Below are 27,264 nucleotides of genomic sequence, written 5' to 3' on the forward strand. Positions count from 1 at the left end.
GCCGGCGGCGCAGGCCAGCCCGGAAGCGGCGGGAGGGGCCGCGGCGGGACTGGAGTCGTTCCCACGTGAGGACTCGCGGCCCGGTTCCTCGCGTGCGGCGGCCGCGGACGGCCGGGCGTCCGGCCGGACGGAGAGCCGAGGGCCGGAGCGCGCGGCGGCGCCCGGATGCGGGGCTGCGAGCCGGGCTGCCCGCCGTCGGAGCCCCCCGGGTAGGCGGCATGCGGGCGGCCGACGCGGGCTCCTGGGAGCGCGTCCGGCAGCTGGCGGCGCAGGGCGAGCCGGCGCCGAGCTGCGGGCCGGGGGCCGGGCCCGCGCGCCTCCCGGGGCCCGCGGCCTGCGAGCCGTGCGCGGACGCGCCGGGGCCCGGCGGTCGGCTCGGCGCCGGGGCGCCCTCCTCGGGAGCGGATGACGACGGCCGCCGGCCGGGTAGGTGCGCGCGGGGCCGGGGAGGGCGGAGGGAGCCGGGCGGCCGGGGGCCGCGGGGTCGGGCGCTCGGCGGCGGAGGGGCGGGGGGGGGGGGACGCCCGGGGCCGGCGTCGCGGGTGGCAAAGTTGTGGCCGCGCGCGGAGCCCCGGGCGGGTGCGGCCGGGGGGCGCGCGGGACGGACTCGCAGCTCTCTTCGGCATCGGAGCCTGTCTCGGGGCTCCCCGGCTCCGGGGTCGCCACCGCCCCCCCCCCACCGGCTGGGCTGCAGCGAGAGGTCACGGCCACGCCTGCCGCTGCGGTCCCGCGGCGCCGGCGTGGGAACGGGGGCTCCGCGGGGCGCGAGCTCCGGCGGCCCCCGGCGCCCCACCAAGTCCGGAGGGAGGCAGCCCGGCGGCCGCCGCCGCCCGCGGGGACGTCGGCCCCTCGCCTCGGCTCGGAGCCCGAGATGGCCGCGTTTCTCACACACTTGAACTCTGGGTGATGCAGAGAGAAATCGCCTCGGTTGGAGGCGCAAACCCTGCGATCTGATTGCATCTGGTTCGCCGCCCGCCCCCGTGTTCACGGTGGGGGAGCCCCCATGCCATCCCATCCCATTCCATTGCGGTGGGTCCCGGCCCCTCCCTCCTCCCACACCCCAAGTTAGGGACCGGACCCCTGGGCTTCGCTGGGTTCTGAATGATGGACGCTTAAAGGCTTTTCAGAGAAGACTCAGTCATCACCAATTTGAAGTTCTCAATACTTTTTTTTTCTAGGAAAAACGAGGCGGGGGGCGGGCACAAGATTGTTCCTTATTTATCATTTATTTGCTGTGTTGAGATTTGCATACATCGTTTCCTGGAAGCCGCAGCACCCAGGGGTGAGGCCTGAGAGAGAATGCAGGGGAGGTCTTGCACTGTGGTCATTCATGTTAGTCTTGGTGCTAACGCCGCCCATCATTTTCCAAAACCTGACACCAAATACCTGGCTGGGAACTCACAGGCTTCCTTGCCTGATAAGGAAGAAAGCACTCCAGATGCCCCCATGCTACCGCGGGAGCACACCAGTCTGGGGGCTTGAACTCAGGGCTTGGTGCTGTCATTCACTGCAGTTTTTTTGCCCAAACCTGGCACTTTACCACTTGAGCCACACCTGCATTTCCAGCTTCTTGGTGGTTAATTGGAGATAGGAGTCTCAAGTTTCCCTTCTGGACTAGCTTTAGACTGTGATCCTCGGGTCGCAGCCTCCTGAGTAGCTAGGATTACAGGCCACTGTAATTACCACTGAGCCACTGGTGCCTGGTCAGAGCAAGTAGGTTGTAAATAGAACAGGGACCCAGAAGGAACCCTATGGGAGTCTTTGGACAAGTTAGTTTATGTCTTTGAGACTCAGTTTACCCATGTGTACAGTGGACATAATCACAGTGGCAAGCAAGGTTGTGATCATTCAAAGGATAGTGTCTATGACACTCCTACCATGTATTACAAGACAGCTTCATTTCTAGGCTTACTCCTCTTGTTTCAAGTTGGACCCAGAGTCCCGGGACTCTGGGTGATTCTGTCTGTTCATCTTCTCCATGCTCCTGAGCTGTGTCCTGACATTTGGCCTGTCTGTAAAACATAGTGGAAGCCAGCTACTGGTGGCCCACACCTGCAATCCTAGCCATTCAAGAAGTTGCCATCTCAAGATCACAGTTCAAAGCCAGCCCAGACAGGAAAGTCAGTAAGACTCTTAGGTCCAATGAAACACCAAAAAGCCAGAAGTGGAATTGTGACTTAAGTAGTACAGCTCCAGCCTAGATGAAAAAATTTAGGGGCCTCGTCCAAGCACTGAGCTCAAGCCCCCCTCCCCCCCCCAGCCTAGGTGGGGTATTGAGGGGGATGGACATTGTTATTATGTAAATTTGGAAGGTGGCTGGGTGGGGAAGGAGCTGTTTATTTTGTATCTACTTAGGCTCCATTCTTGTATTCCAGATGACAATTTCCTAATGACACCTCCTAGCCTGGAATCTACCTGTAGGTAGTTGTTTTCTGACACTCATTGTGTTGCTGTAGGGGAGAGATGTTTTGGAGATGACCTTTCCTTAATTGCACCTGGCATTCATGGCTGGAAACAGGTTGAACCCAAAGCCTAACGAGGATGTTGTGTGAGCTAGCCCGGTGCTGGTGGCTTCTGCAGTCGTCAGAGCTGTACTGGAGGCTGAGATCCTGTGGGTCAAGTGGTGGAAAGGCAGCCTTGAATGAAAGAGCCGAGAGACCGCACCTGGGCCCCGAGTTCAAGCCCTCCTACAGAAACAGAGAACACATTTAAAAGTTCCGTTTTCTCTGAGTTGTTGGGTTGTTTTGCGGTGCTAGGGATGGAACCCAGGGCCTCGGGTGAGCTAGGCAAGTGCTCTCCCTCCTGAGTCACAACCCTAGATTACCATCTCCAGTTTTTAAAAAACACACGCAGATTTTGGTGAGGCTGCCGGCCGGCTGGACACTGAGGACAGCTGGTGTGGAGGTGTTTCTCAGACCCCTGGCTGTTACAAGGAGTTCTCCTCTTGGGAGCACCGAAGCGGTTCTTTGACTTAGAACCACAAGCTGGCATTGTTACTGAGATAAAGAGGTGTGTGTTGGGGGTGGGGGGAGTGGTTTGCCCTGGAATCTCAGGGCTCAGTTTGGGAAGCCTAGAGGTGTCGGGAGGGGGCTGGGAATTGACAGAACGACGTCCCTGCAGGGTGACTGACATCAGCACAGTGATGGGCACAGGGCTGCCCACAGCCTCCCGGGTGAGAGGACTAGAGACCCAAGCAGAAGACACCGGGTGCTTTGGAGGTCTGCACCTGCTGCGGCCCCAGTTCCGTGCAACCTTGAGCGACTCCCCCACCCTGTTTCTCTGTTAGTGGGGTGGTCATAGTTGCCTGAGGGTTGGGGTCCTTCCATACTCCCCCTCACTAGGTGAGCCAGGAGCTTACCGAGTGTTCTTCTACTAGGAACACTGATGAACTTCCTGGGTCTTTTAATCAGTCACATTCCTTGGGCACCTGCTCTGCAGCAGGCACTGACATGGAGGGAATTGGAGCTTGCGTTCTGAGGGAGATTTCCCGTAGGCAGATGTGCACCGGGGAAAGGGGTAAGTACTTTGTAGAAAAATGAGGCTAGGCGGGGTCAGATTGCTGGGCGAGGTTACTGTTGGGTGCTTAGCTGGAATGGAGAAGAGAATGACAGATGTAGGTGGGGGCTTGTGGGTGCTGATTCCCTGAGAGCCAAAGGGTATTGCTCATCAGCTAAAGAGACAATTCTCTTTCTTTTTTCTTTTGTGCCATTTCTGGGGCTTGGACTTGGGGCCTGGGTGCTGTCCCACACCTCAAATCTGGTGCTCTACCACTCAAGTCACAGGGCCACTTAAGTTTTTTTTTTTTTTGGCCAGTCCTGGGCCTTGGACTCCGGGCCTGAGCACTGTCCCTGGCTTCTTCCTGCTCAAGGCTAGCACTCCGCCACTTGAGCCACAGCGCCGCTTCTGGCCGTTTTCTGTATATGTGGTGCTGGGGAATCGAACCTAGGGCCTCGTGTATCTGAGGCAGGCACTCTTGCCACTAGGCTATATCCCCAGCCCCCACTTAAGTTTTTTGATGGTTAATTGGAGATAAGAGTCTCATAGATGTTCCTGCCCAAGCTGGCTTTGAACCTCAATCCTCAGATTCTCCTGAATAGCTGGGATAACTGGTGCCCAGCAAGCCACATCATTTTTGAAAAGGTGATAAAATAGCACTTGAGTATCTTTGTATGCTGGGCACTTCTGAAACATCTGAAGTAGGTTGTTTTTGGTAGTGCTTATTAACTTTTGTATGTCATAAACACTTGTGTTCTTCCTGCTCTGCTTGTTCTTTTTTTGTTTGTTTGCCAGTCCTGGGCTTCTTTTGCTCAAGGTTAGCACTCTACCACTTGAGCCACAGCGCCACTTCTAGCTTTTTCTGTGTATGTGGTATTGAGCTGAGGAATTGAACCCAGGGCTTCGTGCATGCTAGGCAAGCACTCTACCGCTAAGCCACATTCCCAGCTATCTTGCTGTCTCTAGACCCTCCTACCTGAGGCTTCAGCACCAGGCACCCAGCAGTCTCTTAAGCGCTGAGCAGAGTGCTAGTGTACATTCCTCGGCCTAGCCCTGGTGGGGTGTGGTTGGTAATCCCATTCAAGGCGAAGGAAATTGGTGCTTGGGGGGAAGTTGAGGGACTCAGTCAAGGCCTCTCAGCCCTGAGTGCACAACAGACTGTGGAGCCCCTAGCAGTACGGGGAAGGAGAGGCCTTGTGTTGTTCTTATTAAAATAGGAGCTACTAGAACTTCCAGGTCTTCCTCCCCCCCACCTTAAACTTTTATCTTTTAAAAACAAGAAGTTTGTTATCCTCACATTCCTCGTTGTTGGAAGCCTGTGCCGCATTTGCTTATCTTGGGCTGGTGGCGACCCTGGCTGTCCCTGGACATCCTGGTGCAGAGTGAAAGCATCCCCATTCAGATTGCTTCAGATCTTGTCCCTAGGAAACCAGGCCACTCTGTACCCCGTGTTATGGTTCAGTGCTTTGGGCTGAACTTAATCCTTCTGCCAGGGCAGGTGGCACCCCAAGAGGGTACAGGGCACTGGTTTGGGGAATGGAACAAGCAAGCCCTGGTTAGAACTCCTCACTTGTGGTCCTTACTAGCTTTATGTCTCCTTAAGTAGGTCGCTTCACTTCCCAAGCTTCCGCCTGCACTTCCGTCAAATGGGGTCCTATCTCCCGCCCCCTGAGTGCTGCCGGGGATGTAGCATCCTTGGAACCTATGAAGCCTGATAGTACTTTTTTTTTATGGTATTGGGGCTTGAACTCAGGGCTTGGGCACTATCCTTTAGCTTCCCCCCCCCCCCCCTCAAAACTGATGCTCTACCACTTGAGCCTCCTCTTCCAGCTTTTTATTCAGAGATAAGAATCTACTTTCTTATCCTGCCTGGCCTCCAGCTGTGATTGTCAGATCTCTGCCTCCTGACTGGTAGAGTTACCGGAGTGAGCCACTGGCACCCAGCTGTGGTAGTACCTGTGCCGTAGGAAAGAGCGTATTGAACGTGGAAGTGTGTGCAGCGATGGATGTGTGTACATCTGTAGTGTGTACTGGTGGAATGTGCTGAGCGGTGCTCACTGGGATGGCTCCACGTTTGTCTGCTCTGTGGAGTCCTCGGGGAGTCTCTAATGGGCATCGGAGTCTTCAGGACCCTGTAATATTCCAGTCGTGCGGTCTCCCTGGAGGAGGGAGAAGGCTTGGTCTCTCCTCCTCTTCTGAGGAGTGAATGCTTGCCTTGCCCAGTGGAAATGGCACTCACCATCTGAGGTTGCCCCGCTCACCCACAACGAACATGCGAAAGGGGCAGGATCTGGCTGTAGACAGGTGTTGGTGCAAACACTTGGGTAAAGCTGGTCAAAGCAGGCGCCCCAGGAACCTAGTGTGCTGCGAGTCCCTGAGGGCTGAATACTCCAGAGAGGCAGTGGAAGGAGAGGTGTGTGTGTGTGTGTGTGTGTGTGTGTGTGTGTGTGTGTTTATTGGAATGGACTTAATTGCTGCAAAGGCAGTCTGTGCCGCCTGTGCCAGATGAGTGCCAGTCAAGGAGGGGGGGCGGGGGGGTTGCCTCCCATCCCCCCGGGCCATCTCTTCTGCACCCCCTGTGCCCACCTCCACCAAGGGGGGAGCTTCAGGCTTTCTCTCGCCTGCTGCTTGGACCTCTTCAAGAGACGCCAGCTGGAGGACCGCGCTCCCGTCCATTCCCTGCGGCCCTGGTCCATCGGCCTCTGCCCACCGGCGGCTTCCGAGGAGGCCGTGGGTTCTGGGGGAACTCCCGAGCAGAAGGGAGTGGCAGGTAGGTGGGCTCCGCCTGATGGCCTGGCCCAGCCTTGGTGAGGGAGGGTCTCCAGCGGTGTGTGTGTGTGTGCTCTGTCTCCAGGCTGGGTTTTTCTGATGGTATCAGGAAACGCCCTTCCGCCTGGCACCTGGTGGCTGTTCTGCGGGTTCCTGGATTAGGACCTGGATTTTATCAAGGTGGTGCCAACTCCCACGCTGGTTTGGTGCTGTCACGTGATCGTAGGCATTGAGGGTGTTGGGGGAACCTTTAAATTGTGCAGAAGCTTTGCAAAGCTCTCCCTGGGGGGTTCACAGAAGTAAAAACAAACGCGCTGCCATCTCCTGGGAGCTTCTCCAGAGCCCTTCCAGTCTCCCCAGCACTCCCGACTCTGAACAGTGCCCTGGGAGCCCAGGCCAGAGGCCCAGCTGGGACCCAGGAGCGCCCTACCCCAATGCCACAGCTGTCCACACCCTTCTACCCCCCACCCCCATCTTGCCGATAAGACTATGGTTGCCCCGGGTTCCTCCCGCAGGACTGCCCTGCCCTGTGGTTTCCGCATCAGCTAAGACATTGCTCACGGGCCACCCTGGCACCACGGAGGCAGAGAGTCATGGGATTTCCCCCTGGGCACCTTTGGCGGCTGGAATCCTGGCACTAGCTAGTCCCTCCCTGCCGACCCCATCCTGGACATTCAGGAAGTCTGCCAGGGTGAATCCACCTGTTGCTCTGCAGGGGGAGGAAACTGAGGCCCAGGGCAGAGAAGAGACTCGGTTCCCAGATGCTTCAGTGGCAGGTAGCTCCAGAGCTCACCCTGCCCTTTGCCTTTCTGGGATGGGGCTGCTATCAGAGCCACATGCTCTAGTTTCCTTGCATCTTGGTGTAATCATTAGCCCCCCCTACGGCGTCTGAAGTGCACAAGAAAGTAGATGTGCGTCCTGCTTGAATCTCATTTTTGTCTTCTCTGCTCCCTGCCCTGGCATGTGTTCTCGGGGTCTTGTTGAAAGAGATGGTCACAAGACTGCCCCGTGGGAAGAAGGCAGGGTGCTGGCATTCCGCCTCCAGCCCCCAGCATTCCCTTGTGGCAGCCAGTGTGTTGTCCCTTGATCCTGGGGCAGCCAGAGCTGGGTGCTGCCGAGAAAGAGGCCACCTCCTGTCTGCTGATTCACCCGTTCTCAGGTCCTGGTCTCCAGAGCCACTGGTGGAGCCTGTTCTTCCAGCCTCCCCGGCCCGGCCCCCTCCATCCTCTTTCCCTGCCTCCAGTCTTCCAGTCTCCTTTTGTTGTGGCTCTGAAGGTTTACCGGAGGCCCACGCATTTGCGTTTCCTCTTGGCACCATCTCTCAAGCCATGGGGTTGGGGGGGGGGTGGGGATTTCTGTGGGGCTTGGGTGTCCTCTCCCAAGGAGCCCCAGATGAATGGGCTCAAACACAGGTTCCAGGGTGCGTTGGATTCTGCCCCTTCGTCTCCCTTTTGCATTTTTACCATTCATTCATTCATTCGGTGCTGGGGATTCAACTCAGAACTTCGTGCACACTAACCACATGTGTAATCCTTGAGCGATACCCCAGCCCTTCCCTTTATTTTTTGCATTGAAAAAATTGTGTTAAAAAAAAACACATAATACCAGATTTAACCATTTTAGCCATTCATTGTTGTTTTTGCTTTTGTGCTGGTACTGGGGCTTGGAACTCAAGGTCTGGGCACTAGCCTTACGTGCTTTCTATTACTCAAGTCACAGCTCCACTTCCGGCTTTTCACTAGTGAATTTGGAGATCAGAGGCTCATGGACCATTCAGATTGTGAGCCTTATAAAATCTCAGCCTCCTGAGCCACCACCACGGGCTCAGCTTCTGCATCTAGGTGGTCAGTTCAAGGTCATTAAGTACACTGGCCTGTTGTTACAGGTGTCACCGCTGTCCACCTGTCATCTCTGGCTTGAGCAGATGCTTCCCCACCCCACCCCCAGCAGCCCCTCTTCCAGGTCTTTGGGGTCTGACAGCACTTTTACCATCCTGCCTCCCAGCACCAAGTACTCAACTCCCTACCCAAGTACTGTACCCTTACATCTTGCACTTCCTTTACATTTGCACCTGAGCTGGGCACCTGTGGCTCAGGCCTATGACCTTGGCCACTGGGAGGCTGAGGTCTGAGGATGGAGCCAGTGGGCTAAGTGGGCTAGGACTTGTGGGAAGTCACCTGTTCTGTTATCTCTTCTCCTGTGGTTAGGGACGCCATGTCCTTAGGGCACTCACTGGAGGGGCACTCCACATTTTGGCTGTTTAGCTGGCCGGGGTGGGGGGTGTCTGAGGCTCTTATCACTTGTTTGGTTTGGGACAGTTCCTTACCCCCAGGGACCCACCTTGAGCCTCAGGGGCCCCCGGGGCTTCCTAGTTATAGTGAGATAGCCTGCCCTTTATTCTGCCTGTGGGAGAGGTGGTAGTTGCTGCCTTCCTGTGGACTGACACTTCTCCCTCCTAGGGACACAGGGCTGGGGCTGGGTGCCTTGTGAGGGCGGCAGCTAAGCTGATTTCCCACCTGAGGGCTCTGTTTCTCCGCCCCTGAGCCCTGAGCCCCCTCCAGCTCTCCTCTCCCATAATCCTGGGAGGCTGAGCCCTCCAGGTTTGTGGTTCTGCAGGTACTCCCTGCTAATGCTGGGCCCCAGCCTCAGCTGGTTTTGGGGGGTGAGGGACAGGCCTTCTATCCACCCATGCAGCCTAAAGGCTTGCATTTGCCCCCCACGCCAGCCCCTGTTCTTCCTGTGCCCCCTTCCGCCTTAGCAGCCCACCAGGAGGGTCCCGGATCTTCCTTCTGCAGGGCTGGGGCCCCTCTGAGTTCTGGGGCCGATGCACATGGAGACTACCTCTCGGCTGACCGCCCTCTCCCACCTGGGCTCTGTGGTTCTTCAGATATGGGGTAGAAGCATCTGTTCTCATAGGGTTTCTTCTCCTGTACCCCAAGAAAAACGTGGAAGGGACGCTCTTTTTTTGGGGGGGGTACAGCACTGGGCTTGAACTCAGGGCCTCACATTGCCACTTAACTTTTTCCATTCAAGGCTGGTGCTTTACCGCTTGAGCCACAGCTCCATTTCTGGTTTCCTGTGGTCTAATTGCAGGCAGCCAGCAGGGGTCAGAGGAGAGGACCCCAGCCAGACCCAGCAAAGCACAGGGTTTGAAGTTGGTGATGGGGGAGAGGAGAGAGAGGTCTTGAAGTTCAGCTTGCCAGTAGGACAGGAGGATGCTGACAGATTATAACACAGAAATAAAAGAAAAGCTCTAGCCCTGCCACAGTTTGCATATAGTTCCTGGGGTTCATCTTGGTGGTGGTGGGAGTTGAACCCAGGCCCTCAAGCACGCTAGGCAGGCACTCTACCCACTAAGCTATAGCCCCAGCCCGGCATCCTGTGTGATGTTTCTCCCCTTTATTCAAGCCTGACACTTTGATTGTACAGCTACGAAGCCTGGAATTTCTTCTCTCTCTCGGTGCTGTTTTCTCCTGGGAGGCGTGCAGTAGGATCACACAAAAACACAAATGGGCCAAGTGCTAGTGCTCATCACACCTGTAGTCCTAACTGCTGGGGAAGCTGAGATCAAGTTCAGGGTTCAAAGCCAGCCTGGGCAGAAAATTCCATGAGGCTCATCTCCAATTAACCATCAAAAAACTGGAAGTGGAGCTGTCACTCAAGTGGTAGAACACCAGCCCAGAGTAGAAAGGCAAAGGAACAGCACCCAGGCACTGAGTTTGTGCCCCAATACTGGCACAGAAATAAACAGGAGGCCCCTCTCTGGCTAGGGAGTGCGGCCCAGAGCGCTCTGGTCTCCTCTGTGCCGGGGCGGCTCTCCCTCACGCACCTTTATTTCGTGGGATTCCAGTCTGTGTTGTAGCTAGCCTGGCTGCTGGGGCCGTGGTCCCTCGCTCCTGCCGGAGGCTGTTCGCTTCCAGAGCCCCTGCCTAGGTGCTAGGTGTCCTTGAAGGCGGGCAGCCTGGCAACAGGTCAGCCCTGGTCACGGCTGGTGACAGTTCCGCACCGCCCTTGTCCCGCGCCCGGCTCCGGCTGAGCAGCTGGCGGGACTGTGAGGGCGGAGTGTGCAGAGCTTTGGGGTTCTTTCCATTTACATTTTTCGAATACTTTTCTCCTTTCCCTGGAGGCCGCCGGCAGCCTGGAAGCTGTGACCTTTGAATTGTTGGAGGAGTTGGCCTGCATCCGTCTGCGAGATGTCGGTGACTGAGCAGGAAGGAAAGTCAGGTCCACAAGTGAGGAAGTCGAGGAGGCTGGAGGGAGGGGGGGCTAGGTTGCAAAAAAGAAGGGGATCCCTAGGTCGGAGGACCCAGATGGGCGTCCATTTATGCCGTCACCAGCCTCCACCTCCGGAAGCGTCCCTCCAGACACCTCAGCAAAGAGAGCCTCACCAGAGGGTGGGACAGAACATTCCAGATGCCTCGTAGGCTCCAAGGGCAGTGCCAGCAAGCGGAGCTGCGCTTACAGACCTCAGGCGGGGTGGCTGTCAAGGGAGGACCCCGAGCGGAAATAGCAGAACTTGCCGCTTGCCAGAATGTTCTTTCACGTCACTCCGTCAGTCCTTGTATCCACCCTGTCAGACAAACACCGCACCCTAAAGATGAGACACAAGCTGGGCGCCTGGAGTCCCAGCTACTCCAGAGGCTGAGATCTGAGGATCACGGTTCAAAGCCAACCCAGGCAGGAAAGTCCGTGAGACTCTCAGCTCCAGTGAACCGCCAGAAAAACCGGAAGCAGAGCTGTGGCTCAGGTGGTACAGTACCAGTCTTGAGCAGAAAATCGAAGAGACAGCGCCCAGGCGCCGAGTTCAAGCCTCAGAACCAGCACCAAAAGAAGGGAAAAATGAGCTCCATAGAGGTGTTGGGGATAGGGAGGAGCCCAGACCCGGGGCTCGCAGCTCCTTCTCAGCCCTGGCCGCCGTGCCTCACCCGGAAGTGCCGTACGCTCCCCCCCCCCCTTTTTCAGTGTCTGACAGCAGCCCAGAGCAGCCAGGCTCTGCCCTTGAGTGCGTACGGTGTGGCGGGGCTGGAAGGCCGGGGATGGGACTGTGACCAGGCCGAGCTCAGCCGCAGGGCCTGGGTGCCCCCCTCCTGCACTGACTGACTGGCAGGCGCAGACCCGTAGGGGGCCTGGTGGCTGGGCTGCCGTCGGGGCTTCCTTTCCGGGTGGGGTTATTAGTGACTCTGGGCGTCTCAAGTTCGTTTCTCCTCTCTACCAGATGAGTTCGGAGGCAGGCACGGCGGGAGCAGAGGTGAGAATTAGGCACTGGAGAAGGTTCCGATGCCTCTGGGCTCCTGGCGGGTTGGTGGTGTGTGCCCCTTCTGGGAGGAAAGCTGCTTGTGAAGCCCATCCATCACCTGTGCCCCTGGGGGCTGGGGGGGGGGGAAGTACAGACCTTTAGGGGCAAGAGAACAAGATGGGGGCCTGGAAATCGGTCACGCAGTGCCTGAGGGGTCCCCTCTTATGCTTTGGTTGTATCACAGCTGTCCAGGAACCTGATTCGATCTCTTGTCTGTTTCACCCCAAGGGGAGGGATGCCTGTCCCTGCTCTGGTCCATTCCAGAGGGCAGTGTCTGCCAGGTCCGCTGTCTCTGTCTTCTAGGACCTTCAAGAAGAAGGAGTTTGGGCTGGGGATATAGTCTAGTGGCAAGAGTGCCTGCCTCGGATACACGAGGCCCTAGGTTCGATTCCCCAGCACCACATATACAGAAAACGGCCAGAAGCGGCGCTGTGGCTCAAGTGGCAGAGTGCTAGCCTTGAGCGGGAAGAAGCCAGGGACAGTGCTCAGGCCCTGAGTCCAAGGCCCAGGACTGGCAAAAAAAAAAAAAAAGAAGAAGAAGGAGTTTTGTCTCCACCAGGCCTCTGCCTCCCCATCTCCCTAGCCTTTCCTCCACCTCTCCTTTGCGAGGCCCTGGGAGCCAGTGAATGTCACACCTGCGTGCTGGGAGGTGTTACCTGGGCTCTGGGGTGAGGTCTCCCAGGCTAAGCCTTTGAACTGGCTTTTTTTTTTTTTTGGTGCTGGTCCTAGGACTTGAACTTAGGGCCTGGGCACAGTTCCTGAGCTCTTCAGCTCAAGGTTATGGCTCTACCACTTGAGCCACAGCTCCGCTTCCGGCTTTTTTGTAGTTAATTGGAGAGGAGAGCCTCAGGGACTTTGCTGACCGAGGCTGGCTTTGAACTGAGATCCTCGGATCTCAGCCGCCTGAGTAGGGTTGCAGGCGTGTGTGACCCCTGGTGCCTCTGGCTTCTTAGCATCCTTGAGGGGCAGCGGGAGCCAGTCCAGAGAGAGCTCCGGGATCGGGGTTCTGAGCAGCCCAGGCTTTGTGCTGCAGGCTACACAAGGGGTGCACTCGTGGGGTACCCAGAGCTGCAGCATGCTGTTGGGGTGCCAGCATGGGGAGCCCAGAGCCAGTCCTTCCTGGCCCTGCCCTGCTTTCTGGGCGCAGGGTAATTTATCCATCGACCCCCTGGGCAACAGACCTGGAGTGTGGGAATGGCCCGGGCCAGGAGGCCCCTCCCACTGGAGGCCAGGTGGGCGGGCAGGGAGGGGGGGATGGCAGGGGAGGGAGGCCGCCTCAGTCCCCTGCCCCTGGGAGAAAGCCCAGATGGGATGGCGCCCTCCCTCCCGCCCCACCCCGCCCCTCCCCGCGTGCTCATTAGGGACTTTATTGGTAAACAGTTTAGAAAGACGGCCCTGCCAGTTTTTGTAAGTGAAGCATTTAAAGTATGCAGAACATATTTTACTTCTTCCTGCAGCAGCTGCTCGGTTGGGCTGGAGGACCGGGAGTGAGTTATGGAGCTGTGCGGTGCCCGGGAGGGCTGGCGGGCTCCCGGCCCCGGAGGGCAGCACCGCGCCGGGGTTCCCACTCCCGCCCCTCCCCCAGGGTGCCGCCCGGGAGGTGCGCAGGGCACCCGCGCCGTGCCGGGCCCCTTCTGGAGCAATGCCACAGCCAGCCGGGACCGCCATTCTCCACACGAGCACCGGGGGGGGGGGGGGGGACGTGCCAAGGCCCCCCAGCCATCGAAGGACAGGGCCAGGATGTGAACCCGGAGCCTGGGTTCAGAGCCCATGCCGTGTTACCGGGCAGGCAGGAGGGGTGGAGGAGCGCAGGGTCACCTGAAAGCAAGGATGGCCTGGGACCTGCCTCAGTTTACCTGCAGCACAGTGGTCCTCCAGCTCTGCTGGTTCAGATTCTTCCGGAAGCTGGGTCTGCTGGCTGCCGGCTTCTCGTCTCCGTGTCTGCCGGTGCCTTGAGCCCCCCAGCGGAGGCCTGAGAGCAGACGAGACCCCCGGCCGCTTCCCGCAGAGTGGCCGGGGGTCGGCTGTGTGGATGGGACCCCCTCCTCTGGCCTCGGCCTGGCTGTCTGTGATGGGGGCTGATGGCAGAACCCGTCCTCTGCCTGAGCTTCGGGGGGTGCCCCTCCCATCCAGAGCTCCACGGGCCCCCCCAGCCTTTACACCCATTCTACGGCTGTCACCCGCAGTAACGGGTGCGGTGCAACCTTGTGAGCTTTGCACCCAGTGCCTGGGGGGTGCCGTACCCCCCTTGGTGAGGGGGAAATCGAGCCTCTTTCCTTTCCGTGTCTCCGTGAGTTCATTTTCCGAGGGGATGAGGAGGGAGGAGGACTGAGAGGGAGCCGGCGGGGAGGCAGCCCCTTCCCCGGTGCCTCCCTCCCCGAGCTTGGGCCTGGGGAAGGGGAGGTCAGTGCCTTGGCTGGGGTTGTGGAAGCTGGCAAGGTTCCGCTTCTATCCTGCCACAGCCTGGCACTTAGGTCTGGGAGCCCGGTCTTCCTGATGGGCCCCCGGGCCAGGGAATCAGCCAGGCTTCGGCCCGGCCTCGCCCGCACTTCTGCGTGGCTCGGGAGGCAGATCAGTCACCTGGGCACGGTGCCAGGCAGGGGCTGACACAGATCTGGGGCTCAGCCCCTCGGCAGACCCCAGCAGCTGGTGCGCCAGGACCCCCCGCCTGCTGGGGAAGAGCGGAAAGGCCCATCAGAGTAGCCAGGGCTGAGCCTGAGCCCTGGGGCTGCCCGGGGCTTCTGGCTGGCCGGCCCAGAGGAGGGGGCTGTTCCTGCAGTCAGGAGCGGCTTGTGCTCCCAGCGCTGTGGGAGGCACGGCCCGTCCACTTTGATCCTCTCATTTGGGAGGGAAATGTGCTAGCTTGAAACATAGTGGGTAGCCTGGAAGTTTGTGGGGATTAGGGACACCTGGTAAGCTGCGGCCCCCCTCTTCCCCCCAGAATTCAGTTGTAAGGGACAGAAAATGCAGCTCAGACTGGCTGGAACAGGAGGAGGACGGTTGTTTTATGCCAGTGAAGAGTCCAAGCCTTCTGGCGTGATGTGATCAAGGACTTGGGTATTCAGTGACTCCAAGTACACCATGGTGGCCTGGCGAGATTACGGCGCTGGAGCCAGACTGCCCCGGGGGTCAGCCCTGGCTCTCCTCTTCAACTCTGTGACCTTGGTCTGGTCATTTACCTCCTGTGCTTCATATCCCTGCCTTGTCTGTAGAAGTGTGTGTGTGTGTGTGTGTGTGTGTGTGTGTGTGTGTGTGTGTGTGTGTGTGATAACTGATAGAATCTTCTTTGTGGAGATTAACCTAGGTAAATACAACTGGTAAAATTACAGTTTGGAGCTGAGGTTGTGTCAAATGTTAGCAAAGGTATAATTGGTATGGTGATACATGGCTAGTATAATGTTATTATTTAGACCTCATCTGGGGGAAACAGGGCTCATAAACTTACGACTCACTGGAAACGTTAAAGAGTACCTCCTGTTGCTAAGGTGGCGGCTGCGGCTCCAGCCATTCATGCCACTTTAGAGATAAAAGGTGGGCAGAAGGCAAAGCCCAGTTTTCTTCAAGGCCCATCCTCCTCAGGGACTTCTTTCTATGCTTCACTGGTCAGAACTAGGCCGCGTGGGCATGCCTAGCTACAAGGGAGGCTGGGCCCGTGCCCTCTGAGGGAGACGGGCCACCGAAGGGCAGGGTTTGTGTCCCAGCTCCCAGGGCCACCTGGTGCGGGGCAGTGTGCCTCCTGTGCCCTTGGGGAAGAGGCACCTGGGGCCTGTGGTCTCCCAGCGGCGTGGCCTCCCCTGCTGACCTGCCGAGGCCGGGGGACTCTGCTGACGAGCCTGGCTTGCGTTAGGCGCCTGCCCTTCCCCTGCTCAGGGGCCCGGGGGCTGGGCGGCCCACCCCTGTGCTGGGACTCTGTAGAGCTGGACATGGCCACACCCCCTTCCCGCCTCCCACCAGCGCCTGTGCAGAGGTGGCTGCCGTCCGCACCGCTCTGCCCAGGCCTTCGCCGCCGGCGGCACCTGCGCACCTGGGTTGCAGCCCATGTGACCAAGACACCGGGCAGTGCAGCTGCGGACCAGAGCCCGGGTCTCCGTCCTCACGGAGAAGCGCAGAAACAGGAGCGTTCGCCCGCGAGTCCCTCTCGCCCGGCATGGTGGTGCACTCCTGTAATCCCGGCACTCAGGAGGCGGAGGCAAGGGATCTCTAGTTCCAGCCCAGCCTGGGCTACATGTGAGCCTGTGCCTCGTAAACCGAGGAGCAGAGGAGACAGGGACCGTGAGCACCCAAGGTCACACAGCAAGGGAGCACCTCTGAGACAGAAAGCAGATTCCCCCAACTCCAGTGTGTTCCTCCTAAAGAAGGCAGGGGGTGCTCGGTGCCCGGAGGTGGGGCGGGCCGTAGGTGCTGGAGACACCCCGGGGCACGGTGCCGGGCGCGCACAGTGCTTGCCACGGTGGCTCTTGAGAAGTTTTGCTCTTTGCGGTGCTGGAGACTGCATCTCGTGCACCGCTAGGTGTTCTGCTAGCTGGGCCTCCACCTCTGCTTGATGACAGGTGGAGCGGCCGGGGCCCAGGACAGGGTGCCACCGGGGTGCCAGGAGCCAGGGGCCTGGGCCCGGGTCGACTGCTCCTGGAAGAGCCGGGCGGGGCGGGCGGGGCGGGCGATCCGGCGCCCCGCCCCGTGGGGCAGGTGCGCTCTGTCAGCCGGGTGCCCGGCTCTCCCTGAAGTTGTTTTTCCAGCCTGGCCCCCTGGGGCTCGGTCCCTGGGCGCTGCACCTGGTGTGCCGCCCTCGGGCTCCCCAGGCTTGTTTGGAGCCTGGCCGCGGGGGCGGGGCTTCAGCCGGTGCACCTGCTAGGAAGGTGAGCTGAGACCAGGGCCGGTCACGTGCCAGCCCCACCCCTTGACCTCTGCTGAGCACAGGTGTGGCTTCCCCTCCCCCCCCCCCCGCCGCCCCAGGGCCTGCTTTTGGGGGCCCCCTGCTTCCTTGTGGGGGTGTCCCCTTGTCCCCTCCATTGGGACAGAGCCACTTGGCCTGGGCACTGTGGGGGCCGTCTCACACTAAAACTTCACCTGACCCTGGCCAGAAGTTGGCATCTGGGGCTTTTTGTTTGTTTTGGTATAAATCTGCCACCCAAGCCGGGCAGCCCGCACAGGCCTTGAGAGCCGGGACCTGGAGTGGGAGCCGGCGGCGCTCGGTGCAGATGGGTTGGCTGGGTGCAGCGCAGGCCTGCATTTGAAGCCAGGCCTCTGGGGACCCAGTGCACAGGTGACAGTAAAGGACCCAGCGCAGGGCTGGTTCGGGAATCCCAGGAGCCATGACCTAAGAGAGAGAGAGACTAAAAACAGGAGGAAGCAACCACCCGATCCCTCCCCCCCCCCAATCTGGTCATGTAACGTTGGCAGTCACTCACTCCATCCTGAAATAGACCGGGCCTCCTGGTTCCTTCTACTCAGGCCTTCTTTCCATGGTTCTGCTCGAGGTGAATGGGAGCCAGGTGTGGCACTGGGTACAGGACACCACAGGACCAACAACAAAAGCGGTCATAGTCCCCTCCCCCCATCCCATCCCCAGGCTTTGTTAGCAATAGACAGATGCCCACGGGTGCTTCCAGAATGTCACATGAGCGTGCCGTAGGCCGGGGGCTCCAGGGCTCCTGTTGACCCCAGACCAGGTGGCAGAGGTGTGTCGCATGGAGGAGATGGCCAGGAGGAGCGTGTCCTGTGCAGTCCCGCTCCCCCACACAGCGCCTCCGTCCCTGTCCTGAGTGCGAGTCTAGCGCTCAGCCTGGGGTCAGCCGGGCCTGGCTCAAATCTGCCAGTTGTGACTGAGCCCTTGGGATGACTTGATCTGTGAGCCGCAGCACCCTGGTGTGTACGGTGGGGGTCACGGGTGCCAGCCCCAGGGCCATCATCGCCCCTGGATGGGCACCCGGGGGGGGGGGGTGGGGGCCGGGGGTCTTCGGCGCCCTTGGTGCAGAGGGACAGGAAGTCGGCGCCCTGGGAGCCGCCCCGTGTGACCTGTGCTCTTGTCCCCTAGTGCTGCGGGAGGAAGTGGCCCGGCTCCAGGAGGAAGTTCACCTTCTCCGGCAGATGAAGGAGATGCTGGCCAAGGACCTGGAGGAGTCGCAGGGCGGCAAGGGCCCCGAGGTCCTCACGGCCACCGAGCTCCGGGTCCAGCTGGTGCAGAAGGAGCAGGAGCTGGCCAGAGCCAAAGAGGCCTTGCAGGGTGAGTGACGCCTCGGGGTGCTGCGGCTCTGCCGGGACCCCGCCGCCCGGCCCAGGGTTCCCCGCCGCCCGGCCCAGGGTTCCCCGCCGCCCGGCCCAGGGTCCCCGCCGCCCGGCCCAGGGTTCCCCGCCGCCCGGCCCAGGGTTCCCGCCGCCCGGCCCAGGGCCCCCGCCGCCCGGCCCAGGGCCCCCGCCGCCCGGCCCAGGGCCCCCGCCGCCCGGCCCAGGGCCCCCGCCGCCCGGCCCAGGGCCCCCGCCGACCGGCCCAGGGCCCCCGCTGCCCGGCCCAGGGTCCAGCCCTATTAGGGTAGTAGTTCACATGCCTGGGGGTTGGGGTACATCTCCCTCCCTCCTCTGGGGGGGCCACCACGCCCTGTGGGCACCTCCCTCAGAGCCAAGGTTTACATGGGCACCTTTCTGGGCTGGGTCTCTGGCCCCGCATCCTCGAGGCCTCTTGCCTCTCCTCCCAGGGTCTCTGATGGGGAAAAGCGCGTCCCCCCACTTCCCTGTGGGAGTGTTCCGAGCCCCTCGCATGCTGGGCCCAGCACCGCTTCCCTCATGCCGGAGGGGGAGGGGGAGGAGGAGGAGGAGGAGGAAGAGAAGGAGGGCGGCTGCAGAAAGCCCACGAAATCGCTAGCTGCCTGCGTGGCGGGACAGACACGCGTGTTTCTCGATGATTCACGTGGCTCCAGCGTGATGGGGCAGGACGCAGCTTCCCCCGGCTGAGCAGGACCCCAGCTCGTCCGCTCACGGAGTCTGCCGCGTGCTGACGTAGTTCCAGCCCTCCGCGTGGGGTCCTGCAGGATGCAGGACGGGACAGGGGCGGGGAGGGGGAGGGGGAGGGAGTTCCCCGGTAGGAGGCTCAGTGAGCCCCCCCCCCCCACATGCCGGCGAGGGCCAGATCGTGGGTGACTGGATCGTGCGGTCTTAGGGAGACCTGGTGAGCTGTTTATTTCTAGTATTTTCTTTCTTCTTTTCCTTGTGCTGGTGCTAGGCATTGAGCTTGGATGCTTGGCTCTTTTCACCCCCTGCGCCCAGCCCAGCCCCCTCGCTCCAGGTGCGGCTCCTTGCTGAGAGTCTGAGCCCTGTCACATCTCAGCTCTCAAGGACACGCCACGCACCCCCATCCTGCTAGGCGCTCCTGGCCACCCCGCCCCCCACTCTCACCACAGATAAGGCCCCAGAATGAGACTCCAGAGGCAGCGGCACCCCCTGCGCCCACATTCCACATCCCCTCTGGGTGCGGTCACCTGAATGCAAGAGGCAGGCACGCCTTAGCTCACTGAGGCGATGGCAGACTCCGGAGTCAGACTTGAACCTGAATCCCAGCCCTAGCTAGGACTTGCGGTATGACCTTGGGTAGATTCCTCAACCTCTCTGAACCTGTGCATCCTTTGCTAGGGATCATGATGGTAACCGCGTCCCTCATAATTGGATCTATTAATAGAAACTACTTCCTAGGCCGTGAGGGTTAAATGAGATAGAAAGCGCTTGGCTCTGTGCCTGGTACCATTAATGCAGTCTTAGTGGTGCTCAGACGGGAGGACTTGGCCTTGCTTAGGGATGTGGGTTACCTGACCCCCATCAGGGGTGTTCAGACCGGAAGTGCCCGCCGCCACCGCATGCAAGCTCAAGGTGGCAGTGTCCTTGAAAGGCAGGTCAGGGGCCGCCTCGCCCCTGCGGTACTACAGCGCCATAAATAAGATGCTTCCTGGCCAGCCGGCCGGAGCCTGGGCTGCTGACAGATGTGGGCAGGAGGGGGCTGGGCGAGGAGAGGGAGGAGAAGAACAGAGCCAGCTGCAGACGTCCGGCTGCAGCCCCATCCCTCCCACCCCCATTGGGGTTTGGGTGAAGCCCAAACTCTCCCCTGTGGGAGAGAATTAGGGGTTCAGCGCCCAGACCCCTGCATGGCCCCATAGCAGTGACCAGATTCTGGGGGGCACTAAGGGGGCTTGGGGGTCTTCCGTTGATCTCGTGGGGGCGAGGGCAGAGGGTTTGCTTTTGGAGTTTGGGGTTCGAGGCAGAAGTCCCAAATGACAACACCAATGTCCTTGGTGTCCGCTGGTGGGGCGGGGAACCTGGAGCCTCTGGGACAGCCCGGGGGCCCTGTGATCCTCGCGACCAGGACGAGGGCTTCTCTCAGTCTTTGCAGTCTCTTAACATGTGGAGGGTTTTCCACAACAATAAGTACTCTTTGAGAACGTAATTTTTAATGACTGCATGATGTTCTCCCGAATGGAAGTACCATGATTTACCTAGCCATTTCCTATTATCAGACATTTAAGCGCTCCCTCACTCCTTCCCCTTCCCCCCATCTCTCTCGCTTTCCCCCTCTTCCAGGCACGGGTGCTGCTGGCGGGCACCATCATAGAACCCGTGTTCTTTGTAATTGACCTGTCTGTAGCTTCTCCGTGTAGCAACCAAAAAATGACAGGGACCCGGTTTCCTCTTGTAGAAGGCGGAAGATCTGCTGGGGCCTTTCCATACCTCGGTGGGAGCTGCCTGCCCCAAACTAACCTCCTAGAAGAAACCAAACTGTATTAATTTGCTCATTCACCAAATGTTCCTGGACAGCTTCCGTGTGCTGAGACCTGTCCTGTGCCGTGGTTTGGACAATTCCAGGCCTGTCTAGAATCTGGTGATTTGCCTAGAAACTATGACATGCTTACCCGTGCAAGTTAGATGGACACATTCTATTTCTTTAAAGGCCAGTCAGGCCTGAGATGAGCTAATAAGCCCATTGGCGTGGGGGTCCATGCTTCCGCTGCCTTTTCAGACATAGCTGGCCTGTAAGTAAGAAGTTTCCCCCCAAGGGGGTTGACAGAAGCCCACCACGGCACTCTTAGCAGGTTAGACACCTGTCATCGTAGCTACACGAGAGGTTGAGCTCTGAGGGTTGGGGTTTGAAGCCATCCCAGGCAGACAGATTGAGAGACTCATCTCCAATTAACTAGCAAAAAGCCAGAAGGAGATTTATGGCTCAAGTGGTGGAGCACCAGCCTTGAGTAAAAAAGCTAAGGAATACCACCCAGGCTCTTAAGTTCAAGCCCCCAGTAAATAAATAGTGACTTTATCTCCTGTCTCCTTCCCCACATCCACGCTCTATTCTTTGTCTCCTCCCTCCCCTACAAGACCTGTTCATCTTCTGTCTAACTCATTGCCCAGGGTTGGATTTGTTCCTCTAGATCTCCAGATCTAGCCTGGTGACCCTCAGGACTGATGTAGGGGCCCACCCAGAATCACTCCTGTCTCGCACCCCTGGTGTGGAAGGCTTTAAACTCCATGGAAGCTTCCAGAATGTTTAAATCAACAGACAGAACTTCACAGATGCCCCTGGAAAGCTTCTCAGGCCCCAGATGCAGCCCAGTGGCCCATCACACGCGGTTAACGGGGAGAAATGTCCAGTCTTAGGGTGTGGCTGTCAGCCAGGCAAGGGGACTCCAACCTCCAACCTGGGCCACGCTTCACATTGTAGACAGAGACCTAAGAAGGACACATGTCCTAATGCACAACTGTGTGTGTATTGGGGCTGGGGGAGGGGCAAGGAAAGTACTGGGATTTGAACTCAGAGCCTTGAATTCTTGCTTAGCTTTTGTCCCTACCACTTGAGCCACATCTGCACTTTCTTGCTTTTGCTGGTTAATTGGAGATGAGTCTCACAATGTGGTTTTCTGCCTGGGCTCCTGTGGGACGAGGTTCCTCAGATCTCAGCCTCCTGAACGGCTAGGATTCCAGGCATGAGTCACTAGCAGCAGCCACAACTTCCGTTAGCTTTTGGGGAGAATTTTTTATTGGTGTATATTGGTTGCACAAAAGGGATATTCACTGTGACCTTTCCAGATGCACATTCATTGCTAATGCGCAAATGTTTTTAAAATAGCGATAGGGAGATTTATAGAAAAGTTGCAAAGATAATCAAGTCCCGGATAATACCCGGTTTCCCCTTAACTGCTTTCATTGCATTGTACAGATGCTTTTAAAACAACCTTGTGCCCCTTGTTTGCTGGCATCTCATTGGCCAAAGCAGGTCACGTGACCAACTCCATCATCTGGTGGGCGGCTACTCTGCCTGGTTGCTTGGCAACTATTACTACCATCACCCACCCGGAGCCTGAACTCTAATCACTACCTCCCTGACAGCACACTTGGTCCTTTGTTTTTGTTTTTTATGTGGTTGGGTTTTATTTTTTTTATTTTAAATTTTTGATGCACATAATTGTACATGTTTATAGGGTGTGTAACATGATGTTTTGACTCAAGCATACGTAGTGCAATGTGCAAATGAGGGTGATTGGCTTTCAATTTTTATTACAGTGTGAACGTTCAGAATCCTGCTCTGGCTATTTTGAAATACAGGATTCCTGAGTGTCCGCGGTAGCCACCCTGTTGTGAGGGGGGGGGGGTTGGCGGGGGTTCACGAGGACTGACTTCCTTCACTGTGATGTGGGAGGGGGGAAGGCTGCCTCCCTCCCCCCAAGCACCTCTCTCTTATCTCTTCTTGCCTGCTGGGCCGAGTACCCCCTGCAGCCTCCTTCGCAGATGCCCTTCCAGCATCCCAGTGCGCACCCTTCCAGTGTGTCTGCACACCTGAAGCACACATGGCCGTTCCCCAATCGTCTTGGAAATAGCTGAAGACAGTTGTCCGGGGTGCCCGGCACACTCTCCAGCGCTGACCCACACACTGTACTGGGAAACGTGTTGGGCCGCCCCAGCCATTCTTCCGTTGGGGGAACCTGTGTTGTATTTGGGATAACGGAGGTGTGAACGTATCCGGGCGTTTGGGGGTGACATTCCTTCCAGCTGACACCTGGGAAAGTCACCAACACTCACCTTCCCCCCCCCCCCCCCGCTCTGCCTGTGTCAGCCCCCGCTCTTCCCAGCAGCCTTTGCTAGATGAAGAGTGTTGACTAGCCTCAGTTTCCCCAGCTACAGAGCAGAGGTGAGAACGGCTCAGGGAGTTTTCTCAGGCTTTGTAATGAAGAGGTTTTGGAAGCAAGATTTGCTCCCCCCCCCGCCCCCCTGTGTGCTGCCACTTCTTTGGGGTCCTCATAGCATAGAGGGGAAGGGCCCAGGATAGGGAGGCAGGGGAAGAAGGAGCAGACCTGGGGCTGGGTGTCGTGCAGAAGCCCCTGGAGGCACCAGAGTTTGTTGGTTCCTCCCTGTCGTTGCTGAGGAGGTTGTCCTTGGGGACCAAGGCCGCTCTGAGCCCGGGAGCCTGCGGCTCGCTCGCCTCGCCCCGCCTCTTCCTTCCCCTGGAGTTGAGTCAGCACCTCAGCCGGGGATGCCAGCAGCCTCAGCCACAGGCCAGGCCAGGGCTGAGGCACAAGCAAGAGCTACTGGTTTAGACTTTTCATTTGGGGCAGCGGCCGGCCCAGCTGAACGGAAAACACAGTGTGATTAGAGATAAGCCCGCCAGGCTCTCTGATACTGCTCCAAGAGCCTGGCCTGGGGTCTAGCTAAGTCCCCTGCCAAGATAGAACGTATAGCCTTGTATGGGTCCTCACACCGGCCTCTCAGTGATCGGCTTTGGGAACAGAATGAAAATCCAGCCTCATGGCCTCCATCCTCAGGGAGGCCCTCTGGCTCAGGCCCAGGTGGGGTTGTTTTCTGAACAGGCCTGAGATGGCCTGGGGGGGTCCCTGCTCTGGTACCTAGCAGGTGTGTGTGTGTGTGTGTGTGTGTGTGTGTGTGTGTGTGTGTGTGTGTGTGTGTGTGTGTGCAGTTTCTGTGCACCATTTGTTCTTTGGTTTTGTTGTGTTTTGCCAGTCCTGGGGCTTGAACTCAGGGCCTGAACACTCTCCCACTTCTTCTTTTAGCACTCCTCCACTTGAGCCACAGCGCCACTTCTGGCTTTTTCTGTGTATGTGGTGCTGAGGAATCGAGCCCAGGGCTTCAGGCATGCTGGGCCAGCACTCCGCCACGAAGCCACATTCCCGGCCCTCTGTGTGCCATTTGTAAAGCACAAAACCATCTGTCAAACCAGAAGAAGCGGCAGCTGGGAACAGGTGGCTCACACCTGTAATCCTAGCTACATAGGAGGCTGAGATCTGAGGATGGTGCTTAAAGCCACCCAGGTAGAAACGCTCATGAGACTCTTATCTACAGTTAGTCAGCAAAAAGCCAGGCTGGAGGCCTGGCTCAAGTGGAAGAGCACACTAGCTGTGAGTAAACAAGCCAAGCAAGTGTGCGGGAAAGGGGCAGCGGGGATCCGGTGGATTAGGGGAGGGGAGGATCACTTCTTTACTCCCCTAGGACCTTTTTCTGCAAGCCAACTTTAACAGGTCACAGAGGGCACCCGGTGCCAAGTGGGCAGACCCTGGAGTCAGGCTGACTGCAGGGGGTCTGGACACCCCGTCCTTTCCAGAGCTCGGCATTCAGGGCTCCTGGCCAGCGTTCCAGGAACAAGTCCGTGTGGCCTAAAGCTGATGCGCTGTGGCCGGGCTCTGGCCCAGCTCTTTAAATAGCAATGGCCATGCGGCTGACCAGCCCGGAAGCCGTCCGCATCCGTGAGCTGCCCAGGGCTTGGGGACGCGGAAGGACGGGCTTTTTTTTTTGTTGTTATTATTATTGAGCCAGCCACTGCCTCGTGCCAGTAATTCCTAGCTATTCAGGAGGCCAAGATCTGAGGATTGTGGTTCAAATCCAGTCCAGACAAGAAAGCCCAGGAGACCTTTATGTCCAATTAACTACCCAAAAAAGCCAGGAATGGAGCTGTGGCTCAAGTGGTAGAGTGCTAGCCTTGAGCAGGAAAGCTCAGGGAAGCCGCCAGGCCCTGAGTTCAAGGCCCACCCAGGACCAACACACACACACACACACACACACAGAGCTTGGAAACTTATTAGGATTTGGTGGATGTGGCTGTAGGTAGTTTGCATGTATGACCGGGAGCTGCCGAGCCTGTTGATTCCATCTTGAGATGGAGTGGGATGAGGGCGGGAGACAGAGGTTGTGGTGTCCTAGCCGCCCTGGAGATGGGGGTCTGGCTAGATGGGGATGGACACACAGTGTCCATCTGGAGCTGGGACCTCTCTCGCCCACCTGTGCCCAGATGGGACAGAGTACTGGAGACAGAGGGTCCCTGTCGGGGGCTGGGAGCACATCGGGTTGCCTGTTCTAGCTCCTGGAACCTTCTCGTGCCTGAACGGCATTCCTGAGCCCCGGCTTTCTGGCTAGATGAGCCACCAGCCCTGTCCTGAGCGCTGACCTTTGTCCCTCTCCCTGGCATGTGGCAGGACCGACCCAGGAATGTGCCTCCCGCCGCACACGCCCCTGCCCCTGAGCCACCCTCAACATCTGTGCAGGGAGAGCCTGGGTGGCTCTGGTGGCACCCAGGGGAGAGGCCAGGCCCACGGAGCCTGCACGGGTCCTGGAGCTCGAACTCAGAGCCTGGGCGCTGCCCCTGAGCTGCTTGTGCTCACGTCTAGTGCTCTACCACTGCAGCCACAGGGCCGCTTCCAGCCGGCCGGTTTTCCCTGGGGCTTCAGGAGGAAATGTCCTTCAGGGACCTGGCTCTGAGGCGCGAGGAGCCCGCCCTGAAGGGGCCTTGGCCACGCGGGTGGCCGCTCTGGGGACTGGCCTGCCACTGGCGCCGGCCAGTGCCTCCACCCGGCTGCCACCGCCCAGAGCCCGCCTGCTGCCAGGGCTTCCTCGCTGTTCTTTTCTTTCTTTCCCTCCCTCCTTTCCTCCCTCCCTTTTTTTTTTCCCCCTTCCTTCCTTCTTTCCTTTTTTCCTTCTTTCTTTCGCTGGCTCCTGCTCCTCCCACAGGTTTCAGGCCAAGCATTCTGGACCTTCATGGCCCAGAGCTTGGGTGCCCAGTGCCCCTGGTATTAGCAGGCTGTAGATGCCGGCTGGGGGGCGGGGGGGGGGGGGGAGCGGTATCTGGAGCATCCAGCGCTTGGTTGGTGTGGCTCTGGGCCCTCCCCTCCCCTCCCCTCCCCTTGGGATCTTCCCCAGCAGCCAAGCCCTTCACAGCAGGTGTCTCTGTTGTTCTTCTCTGGCAGAAGCCCCATCCCCAGGCTACCCACTGAGGGAAGGGGAACTCTGAGGGAAGGGGAAGGGTGAGGGTGAGGCATTGTAGCCCTGGAGAAGGGGCGTCCCTGGCAGGGCCTTGGCTGGCTTTACCGGCTTCCCCCTGAAAGGGGAGCCAGCACCCTGACTTAGTAGCCTCTGTGGGTGCTAGTTAGCCGTGACAAAAGGGCAAGGAAGTAGGCCCAGTGGGGGTAGGAGGAGGAGGGAGAAGACAGGTCTCCCCCCCCACCCCCATGAGGCTCTGTGCCAAGCTCCTCTTGAGCCCAGACAGACTCCCCCAGATCCCCCACTGAAGTTCTGAGTAGCTGGGGACCCTTCCTTGGGGGTGGGATGGAGGGGAAAGAGTTGCCCTCCGTCTCCCTGGGTTCAGCCCAAGTTCCCAGGAAAACCATCAACCGGAAGAGCCCGCCATAGCTTCCAGGCCTCCTTGAGGGCCCAGACCCTACAACCCTCCTTTTGCAGGTCACACTCTCGCCTGGGGGCGCTTGCAGCCCCAGTGAGAGGCCGGACGAGGCTCTGGGCCCCTCCAAGTCTCCTGAGAGAGAGGTCATAGGTGAGTGGGGCCGGTAGGGCTAGGCCCTGCCATCAGCAAGACACTTCCGGGCTGTTCTGGAGCTGCTGCACCATCCCGCCCTGCCATTGTTCATGCACGCGCATGCACGCACACACTCACTCAGTGGCACATGGCCTTGGCTTTCAGGAATTTTCACAAGGCCTCATCCCGTGGGGGAAGCAGAGGTTTCCAGGGGTGAGAAAGGGAGCTCAGGACCCTCCAGTCCTGCTTGCCCTTGGGCAGGTCACACGGCCTCTCCTCCCCGCACACTGGCAGCTCTGGCTGAACCCGCCCTGAGGCGGTTTACCACCTGTGGTTGTGACTGAGGTGTGCTGGGGTTGAGGTTAGGTTACTAAGTGGCTGTTTATCCATCCATGCTAAGGTGTCACCAAGCTGGGAGTGGAGGAACGGCTTTGTTAGGGCTCGGTCCAGACTGCGGGGATAAACCTGGACCTGGAGCTGGCCCAGGCACTGGACATGCACCCGACAGGTGTGGGGCAGCCGTCCTTGACAGTAGAGGGGGAGGTGAAGAGAAAGCAGCCGCGGCCCCCCCCTCCTCACGGGACCAGGTCCTTTCCCCGGCTCCCCCTTCCTCTGCTCTCGGCTCGCACGTGTGCTGGGGGGGGAGGGGGCACTTGCCACCGGGCGCCGGGACCTGGGAGGGCACGACAGGCCGCACTGTTCTTCTGGGGGCTGGGCCATGAGGGAGAGCATGGGTGTGGCAGCAGCGTCCCAGAGCCGTGAGGGAGCAGGGCAGAGCCGGGAGGGGAACGCATCGCAGCCACACCTTGGGAGCCCTGCGACCGGAGGGGGAGGCTGGCAGCTCCTCCTCCAGAGACCTCCACGGGCGCCCGCGGCCCCGGCACACAGCATCCCCGCGGGCACTGGGACGCCCGGGGCA

At 59.0% G+C, this 27,264-nt stretch overlaps 1 protein-coding gene across 3 annotated transcripts in view; it reads left to right on the plus strand.

The window, feature by feature from the left end:
• The first annotated feature begins 215 nt into the window (after positions 1-215).
• The window catches only part of Kazn (kazrin, periplakin interacting protein), a 57,143-nt gene continuing 30,094 nt past the window's right edge, over positions 216-27,264 (plus strand). For all 3 annotated transcript variants that reach the window (XM_048350278.1, XM_048350280.1, XM_048350279.1), the window contains exons 1-2: positions 216-426; positions 17,595-17,783. In XM_048350278.1, the coding sequence (XP_048206235.1) occupies positions 219-426; positions 17,595-17,783 (397 nt within the window). In that variant the 5' untranslated portion in view covers positions 216-218. The remainder of the gene's footprint in view (positions 427-17,594; positions 17,784-27,264) is intronic.

The sequence above is a fragment of the Perognathus longimembris genome, chromosome 7, assembly GCF_023159225.1.
Source record: "Perognathus longimembris pacificus isolate PPM17 chromosome 7, ASM2315922v1, whole genome shotgun sequence".
NCBI lineage: Eukaryota > Metazoa > Chordata > Mammalia > Rodentia > Heteromyidae > Perognathus > Perognathus longimembris.